The sequence below is a fragment of the Micromesistius poutassou genome, assembly GCF_964030765.1.
Source record: "Micromesistius poutassou genome assembly, chromosome: 11".
NCBI lineage: Eukaryota > Metazoa > Chordata > Actinopteri > Gadiformes > Gadidae > Micromesistius > Micromesistius poutassou.
Window position 1 is genome coordinate 11,076,604 of NC_140281.1, and position 9,087 is coordinate 11,085,690.

At 44.0% G+C, this 9,087-nt stretch overlaps 1 protein-coding gene across 1 annotated transcript; it reads left to right on the forward strand.

The window, feature by feature from the left end:
- Positions 1-2,917: 2,917 nt before the first annotated feature.
- Positions 2,918-8,332, forward strand: dtx3la (deltex E3 ubiquitin ligase 3L a). The gene is made up of 5 exons (XM_084475642.1): positions 2,918-3,077; positions 3,574-3,707; positions 4,143-4,294; positions 7,311-7,522; positions 8,193-8,332. The coding sequence occupies exons 2-5, from the start codon at positions 3,626-3,628 to the stop codon at positions 8,260-8,262; spliced, it is 516 nt and encodes a 171-aa protein (XP_084331768.1). The 5' UTR covers positions 2,918-3,077; positions 3,574-3,625; the 3' UTR covers positions 8,263-8,332.
- The last annotated feature ends 755 nt before the right edge of the window (positions 8,333-9,087 follow it).

Below are 9,087 nucleotides of genomic sequence, written 5' to 3' on the forward strand. Positions count from 1 at the left end.
TCAAGATGAAAATATCCAAATTGTATCTAAATCGGCCTAAAGGTGGCGCTATAGCAACAGTCCAAAAATGCAAAAATCGTCATCGCCATTTTGTGGTCATTTTCACTTTTTCGCCTTGTATTTGAATGAACTCCTCCTAGGGAATTTATCGGATCTGCTTCAAAATTGGTCAGTACAGTCAAAAAATTGTGCTGAATGAACGCTGTACAATTTGTGACTGTACGTTGAAGGGAGTGTCCGTGGCGTGACGTCAAATTTGGCCACTTTGAATGGAATTTCACAGTGATGCCATTTTTGGCATTTCAGGGTTCCATTTTAATTAACTCCTCCTACAGGTTTTATCGGATCTGCTTCAAATTTGGTCAGTACAGTCAAAAAATGTTGCTGAATCAACACCGTTCTATTTGTGACTGTACGTTGAAGGGCGTGTCTGTGGCATGCCATCAAAGTTGGCCATTTTGAATTGTGTGGTCTTGAATGAACACCGTGCTTTTTGTTACTGTACGTTGAAGGGAGTGTTCGTGGCGTCCCGTCAATTTGGCCATTTTTGGTTAGGTTATAGGTTAGGTTAGACTTAATTGTTAGGTTTATGGTCTGCGTATGGTCTTATTGGTTAGGGTTAGGTTATGGTTAGGTTAGGGTTAGTCTATGGTCTTAATGGTTAGGGTTAGGTTTGATGGTTTATTGGTCGGTAGGGTTAGGGTTAGGTTTGATGGTCGGTAGGGTTAGGGTTAGGTTTGATGGTTTATTGGTCGGCCTATGCTTGGCACCGTAAAATGCTGCTCGCAGCATTAATTATATACTGTTTTTCTTCACAAAATGTTTGACACATATCTTAGTGTAGGTTATGTGTCAGGGTTTGCGGAATCCAGGAACTGAGGGTGACTCAAATGCAAAGCAAAAAACAGGATTTTAAGTTAAGGTTTTTAGTCCACAGAGGGAAAAAATTATACTTTCCATAAAGCTCAAAAACAAAAACTCAGTCCATAAATCAAACAGGTCAAAAAACAGTTTGTCAAAAGGGTAATCCAGAATCAGGTCACATGCAAAGGTTGTCAACAAGATCAAATCGGGTAGAATGAACAAAGATCTGTACATAGTTAGCAGTGTTCAGTGAAGAGACAGAATGAAATGACCAGGCTTAAATACTGTGAGGCAAACAACTCAGATGATTAGTTAACAGGGGGCAGGTGAGTGATGAGCAGAGACGATTAGGCCGGAAAAGCACAGGGAGCAGACAGTAGGAATTGGCGACATCTAGTGGTAAAAAAAAAGTCCAACATTGTGACACTATGAGTAGATTTGCATGTGTGTTGTGTTTTTATCTGCATGCGCGTTCGAGTGCGGAATACTTCATGCAGTTGCTCATATGTCCGTGCGTGATGTGCCTTTGTACTTGTGCTTGTGCCATCGATCTAATACAATCTACTGGAAGGGAAGGGATTGATCTTTCGCAAAACGTGAAACGCGCCCTATCTGATGATGAGAGGGGCGCTCCTTTGCAGGGTAAACAATTGAATCTCCCACACCCCCACATCCCTCCAAACACTCCAACTGCACTCTGTGAGATCCAAATGATGAGATGAGGAAGACACACACACACACACACACACACACACACACACACACACACACACACACACACACACACACACACACACACACACACACACACACACACACACACACACACACACTGACCTTCACCACGTGCGTAGTCCTGGGACTGAGACACTGGTTCCGACCAGAGGTCTTTCACTTTAATCCGCTGGTGGCGGCACTCTGTTGATTTCACTTGAGCCACCGCTTTACGCCGGGGAGTCAGGAGGCGTGAGTCACACACGCAAGTTTGGTTCCTGTACCCTCAGCGGCTCATGGCTCTCAAAATATTTCTGCCCCTGAACAATTCACAGGAAAGATGAGTAAAGGACAGACAAACAGATATACAGATACCCAGCCTCCTGCAACAAGAAGAGCTAAAATAATCAATGTATTTCTGCCCAAAGTGCCAATTATCTACATTGGGCGAGACCCCCTCCTTTGAAGTTTTTATGCTGGAGAGGGAAAAGCTGTTAAAAAAAACAAACATTTGGTAACACTTTACAATAACCATAGTTTATAAATGGTAAATAGACCATTTATAAATGGTTAATAGACCATTTATAAATGGTTAACAGCTTATAGACCAATTATAATGGTAAATAGACCATTTATAAATGGTTAAATAGACCATTTATAATAGGTAAACAGATAGTTTACTAAGTTTACTAATGTTTAATCATCATTTATAAACAGCAAGACCAATCATAAATGGTAAATAGACCATTTATTAATATTTAACTATCATTATAAATGGTCTATTAACCATTTATAAATGGTCTATTTACCATTTATAAACTATGGTTATTGTAAAGTGTTACCAAACATTTAACATTGGGCGAGACCCCCCTCCCCCCTTAAGGTTGGAGTGAAACCGAAAGTTACTCTTATCTTGTTCATGGAAATTCACCACCCCAAGTGACTAAACCAGCTAAACAATGGCATCCAGTGACGCGATTGCTATAGGCATTTATGTATTCTTTTTTACATAGGCCGGTATGTCCATGCCTATTAAGGGTATCTCTCAGTTTATACATGTGTGGTTATGCTCCCTTGCTTAATATCTGTCTTTTACGCAGGGCTACTCGTCTATTCAAAACTCCTACTACGCGCTAAATTGCGTGCGTAATAACGCGCCCCACGGAGTCGCTGTTTGGAAACCAAACACGCTGCGGGCTGCCGCTCCGGTCCGACGCGTCGCCGAGCAGCGATCCACTGCACGGCTCTCGGAAACCCGTCGCCACACCCAACGCACTCCCGTGAATCTCGTTTCACGTGTCTCTCCTTGTCTCAATCGGTCACCGGGTCACACAACAACGCGGTTTCGGGTCACAATCAGAAAGCAGCCGCGGAACAAGACCAGCGAGCCCCGCGTGAAGGATTGGCAGATTTAAGGGGAAGAGGGGATATAGATACACACTTTGCCATTAACGTGCTTATCAACGGACGGAGCGCGAGGCTGTTTGGTGTTTTATCAGGTGAGCTCTCCAGACGCAGCGTACACGCGCGATCCAGTACCACTGGCACGTTATTAGTTTAAGGCCCATGTTTCTAGAGTTGTGTGTTAAGTCGTCCTCCTTACATTCATGTTACTTATATTTGTTTGATAAGGCGTGCTGAATACGATTAATAGGTTAGTAAGCCGATGCTGTGCTGTTGTTTTTCTCCCCAGTTACGCAATTTATTAATCTAGCCTAGTGGAACAGCAGGCTTATTATTGACAAAATTGTTTCTGTGGATTTTTTCTATCGCATAGCTTCAGACGTATTGGTTATATTAAAAATATGTTTTCTCCATGTGTCATTCGATAATCGTTTCAATGATAGCCTCTTCACAATATTACTATATACATATATTGCTAATGTCTAACAAATGCATTTGGACTAATTTAAAGAGCAAACCTGTTTCTGGCTTGGGGCCTATGAAAACTTTGACAATCATCACACTTTCTTTCCCCCTCTCCCTCACACTCAGCCTATTTCTCCCTGCCACCTCGGTTCTCTACGCATCCTGCGGTCCAGCCATCATGGGTTCCAGACAGAGCAGCCATACGTTTCACTGCAATGAGTTCCTGGACGGAAAGGGACCCCCTGCATTGACTCAGCAAGGTACACCTCCAGCCCAGGGGCCCATTAAACCGCTACAGCCGGGCCCCTGTCCAAGCTGTCAGCTCCTCTTTCATTGTTCTCCTCCTTCCCTTGCTCTCTTCCTTCATTAATCCGACCTGTCTCCGAGTCCTCACCATCCACGTCTCATTCTGTTCATCTACCTGGCTGCATATGCTTTCTCTGGTTCATGAGCAGCCATGCGCACGCATGGCTGGGGTGTTAATGAGAAGCTCTCTCTCTCTCTCTCTCTCTCTCTCTCTCTCTCTCCAAAATAGTGCTTGATTGGCCTGCTAAAAAAACGTATTGTATGTATTTTGCCTGGTACTATAATAAATATACAGTACCAGGGATCTATTTGCAATATCACATACTATACTAATCTCTCTGTCTCTCCTTCATCTCTCTGTGTGTCTCTCTCTCTCTCTGTCTCCCCAGCTAATGAGGAGATGAATATCAGGTACAAGGAGCTGAGGAGGGTGCAGCCCGACGGTCAGATGACCTGGGTGATCCTCCACCGAGACCTCCCCGGCTACCATAGCGACAACACGCTGCAGATCAGTTTCATCTTCCCGGAAGGAATTCAGACGGTAAGGATGTAAATATTGAACATACTCTTCCAGATGCCGAAGTCATGTTGGTGTTCCTGTTTTACATAGCTGTGGTCGTCTTTGTAGATGATCCTACTTTGTTCTTTGAACGGTTCCCCTGCAATACTGGTAGCCCCGTTGGAGAAACGCTGCTCTAATGCAGAGTTTCTCCACCTTTTGTGGTCTTGTGTTCCCCTCATAGCCCCATCAGTTTTTCTCAAGTACCACTTTATCGACTCCAAACCAGCGCTGTTTCCTTCATTGCTCATTTTTAGTATCATTCGTGTTAATATTTCCCCGGCCTGGGGGGCGTTTCAGATGGCGAAGTGTTCTTCTTTGTCTGCTCCTAACTTTATTGATCAGCCACGGTCAACATATAAACTATTTGACAATTTCAACGGATAGGAATATTTAAAAACATACAGAGTGCCACATGGAACCTGTTTAGGTAGCCCATGGCCCGGTAGGTTCTGGGTTTGAAAAAAAAAAGCTTAATGGGATTATCATGGTCGAAACAGGTTTTACATAACAAAGTAAAACCTTGGTCCCATAGTCTACTACACGAACAAACTAGGATAGTCAAAAGGAATTGAAAAGAGACACATAACATCCCTTTCCTTTCAAATGTATTTCTTAAGGTTAGTTCCATCTCCATAATCTTCTAATTTTATATATTATATAATATATTATATATATATTATATATATAATAAATGTTCATTCTTTCACGTCACTAAATACACATTGAATACCTACTAACAAATACCAACACTAAGCACAAAATGTCAGAAACCATGACTCTGTTTCAGGGATGCTTTTATCTCTTGTGTTACGCTGGTGGTGGTGGTGGTGGGGGGGTGTTGGTGGGGGAGGTGTGGGCGGAGGGATACTCATTATCTAAGCAACCATTACAAGGCTCTGCCCCTGCCCTTCCTCGGCACACCTACCTGTGATCTGCGTTCCCAGGGACCACATTCATGTCTGCCCGGGACTGTAATCATTAGCTCAAGGTGAATAATTAGGGCCCATCCCCTTTGCACTTCCCCCACACACAGACAAAATAAACCGTCTGGAACGCAAACGAGTCATTCATCAAGTCACATTGTTACACAAGACTCAAACGGGGACTGAGAAATGCCACAGAAAACATTGCAACAATTCGAGAATACTGGAAGTGAAGTGAAGGGGGGAAGGGACACATTTTTTTAAACAGGAGGAGGTGGCAAATCCTGTCTGTCTGGTTATCAGGTTAATGGAAAACTTAGAATTCACCACTGCACTGCAAAACAAAAAACCTCTCAGAGAGGCACAGTCGTACACTGCTGGGTGCTCGCAGAGGACTGCCTGCAGTTGAAACCCGTTTTGTGATACACATACATACATACATACATACATACATACATACATACATACATACATACATACATACATACATACATACATACATACATACATACATACAGAGACCTAACTATGGTTAGATAATTATTATGTTGATGAATGAAAAGGTGAATGCTGTAGTAAAGAACAATGGGAAAAAGTTCTCACTATTTGGAACATATTTTGTATGACAATACAAAATATGTTGGTGGGTCTTGGGCAAAAAGTACTCTTTTTGCTTTTTATTTCCCCAATGTGCAACACAACACCATGTGTTTCGTTTCAGCCATGAACTGCCATCTCGACACACCGCAGAAAATAACACTAGACCAGCGGTTCTCAAAGTGTGGGGCGCGCCCCACTGGTGGGGAACAGAGACGTGAAATTTCACTGAAAACTCCACATTTCTTATGGTAGGAGTGAAAGCTTGACAGTAGGGCTGGGCGATATGGACCACAAGTCATATCTCGTATTTTCAAGCAGAATGTCGCTATAAGATATATACATGCTATAAAATAAGTGCTGTCGCCGCGCTCCAACTCGTCATTCTACATCGGGGGCGCCGCGTCGCTGTGCTCGTTAACCTGCCTGTAGGCCAGGGTGGCTAAACATTTTAAAATTAGTCAGTCAAAAACAGTCGGAGCAAGATGTGGCAAATACATGTTTCGCTCTGAAGGGGATTTTAAAAAGTGACGCGAGCGGAAGAGCGGAGGCTGGGGGGGGAGCGTGTGTGAGCCAGAGGCAGAGCGGGACGGAGAGAGAGGTGAGCAGAGCAGTCCTGCACGGCTCTCATGTTGCAAACCCGCACCCGTCCTTATACCCGCACAACTTAAAACCACATCCGACCTGAATATCAGATCCAGCACCGGAGAAGTCTCGCTCTCTTGCTGCGCGGGATGCACTGAGCAGGGGTGGCGAGGATAAATCTGTCAATCTGAGCGATATTGGGAAACGAACGACCGTGCTTCTCGCCACCGCGATCACACACCGACAGAGTCGTCTTTAGGTGTTGTAACCGAGCAGCAGCTTCGTCCCGATGCTGAGCCTCGTCACTGGAGTCCTCCCCGTCCCATAGCGTGTCCGCTGACACTCCAGCTCTCTTCTCGGCCGGGGGGGCGCTGCTCGCATATTTTGTAGACGTGTCACTAATAATGATTTTTTTTTTATTTGAAATAGGCCTACATTTGAACATTTTAAGCTTGCAGCTTTGCAGCCACTCATGCAGGTATAGGTCTCATGAGTTCAATTGCTCACCTGTCTTGCCAAATGCATTGCTCGTCTTTTTTTTTTTTTTTAACAGATTGCAAAGTGGCACTTTTATTTTCTCTTTTTCTGAACTTGGTACAAGTCATGACACAGCTGCACTTTTATTTTCTCTTGTTGTTGAACTTGCTGTTATTTGACGTTATTGAGTTAGAATTTAGATACAACATGATGTAACTTGATGTTACTTCAATAAATGTGGAGATGTTAAGCTTGGCGTATTTCGTTAGCGTTGTGTTGGGGCGATGGGGGCAGGTGGGGCTTGAACATCCCCCCTTGTCCAAAGTGGGGGGTGACCGAAAAAGTTTGAGAACCACTGCACTAGACAATAGCAACAATGTTAACCTGTGTTTCCTCCTCTTGCTGTGGTCCAGGAGAGTCACCCTCACCCTGGCAAGCCCTTTGCCGGGCTGCGTCAGTGGGCCTACCTGCCAGACAACCGGGAGGGCCGCAAGGTCCTGCAGCTGTTGGACAAGGGCTTCAGCCGGGGCCTCATCTTCACCGTTGCGACCAACGAGGAAGGGGTGGACATAGTGTCGCCGGCGGCCGTCCCTCTCAAGACGCAGCCAGATGGCGGAACTTCGAAGTGAGTGTGTGTGTGTGTGTGTGTGTGTGTGTGTGTGTGTGTGTGTGTGGTACTACATACTGTACATTGTGTTATTTAGCAGGGACAGGTGGTTAGAGTGCCTAAGAGATTTATGTTCACTCAGCAGCGTGTGTGACCACCTGTCTCATTCATGTGATTGTTTGAATAAATTGTGTTTTTGGTTATTTATACATTTTAATTCTTTCTGCTCTTAAGATTTTTATCCTCTGTTATTTATGTTAAATTACTAAATCTATGTTTTATTCATGCTCCTTTGTATTTTACTCAACATCATTGCAAATGAGGGCAAAGCCCTCAATGAATGTTAAATGCAGAGTTTAAATAAATAAATTGTGTGTGTGTGTGTGTGTGTGTGTGTGTGTGTGTGTGTGTGTGTGTGTGTGTGTGTGTGTGTGTGTGTGTGTGTGTGTGTGTGTGTGTGTGTGTGTGTGTGTGTGTGTGTGTGTGTATACATTTGTGTATATCCACACAAATCTTAATACTGTCTGAACTTCTGTGAGTGTGTAACAATACATAGTAGTACACTTATAGAATTCAGATCCTGCACCTAAAATGCTACACTATGGTACATAGCGTTTACTGTGTCCAGGGTTAAGACACTACCTGACTAGACTAGAGTCACTCACTGCTTCTCTGTTTGGCCCCTCAGGACGAGCTACCCAGACCCCGATTACCTGAAAAACGTGAGGAAGATACTCAAAGACAAAGACATTGATTAAGACCAGACAGACGGACGAACGGACGGTTGTGTGGACAGAGAGAGCTAAGAACTAAGGCACACAGATTCAGAAGAAGAAGATGAAGAAGAAGAAGAAGTTAAAAAAAATAGTATTTGAGATATGCAGCAGGTCTGCCTGATCGCATGTCACCATCCGTCTTGAAACAATGGCTTGACATCTGGTTATGTTTCCATACATTCCTCGGGTGACTCGACCGGTAAGAGGTATCGCCAAAGCATCTCACCAAAGCAAGATAAAGAAGGTTCTGAGGAATGATACGACAACTGTAGATACCACTGTCGCTATCTGTAGTAAATAACTATATTTCTATGAATACATACAGCAATCTTTTATCTTTTTGTGTTATACCATGCATTCACTGCCTCTGCTTACATGTACAAAAGTGTTTTTCTTCCTTTTAAAAATATATTTAATGTATTAAACATGTGCTCCAATTATGTTTCTTGTACTTTGTATGCTTGAAGGATGGGCCTTTCCCCCCCACCCTCCCAAAAAAAACAGACTCCTCAGGTTTAGCCTACTGTGTTTTGTTACTCAGTCCTCTGTTCCCTACTGAGTACCATCATACTGTAGTGTGGCCAATTAAAGTTTCTGTGTAAGGCAAAGCTCTGTGGTTTCCCAGCACCAACAGCATCCGCAGGGCCGAGTGTCCTCTCAGATCATGCTGGCCCCCCCCACCCCCTTCCTGGGGTACGGGGGTACCGCCGTTTATTATCCTTATTCGTCTTTTCCTCATTTTTCTTTTTCCCTCCCCATCCCCATCTCTTGTGCCTGCCCGGGCCCCCTTATTGGTCCAGATTGCCA

What these genes read in the sequence shown, in the direction of transcription:
- dtx3la (XM_084475642.1), top strand. Translation starts at nt 3,626, where the DNA reads ATGGGTTCCAGACAGAGCAGCCATACGTTTCACTGCAATGAGTTCCTG. An exon ending in TCCCGGAAGGAATTCAGACG is followed by an intron (nt 4,295 to 7,310) that starts GTAAGGATGTAA and finishes GCTGTGGTCCAG; the next exon opens with GAGAGTCACCCTCACCCTGG. An exon ending in CCAGATGGCGGAACTTCGAA is followed by an intron (nt 7,523 to 8,192) that starts GTGAGTGTGTGT and finishes TTGGCCCCTCAG; the next exon opens with GACGAGCTACCCAGACCCCG.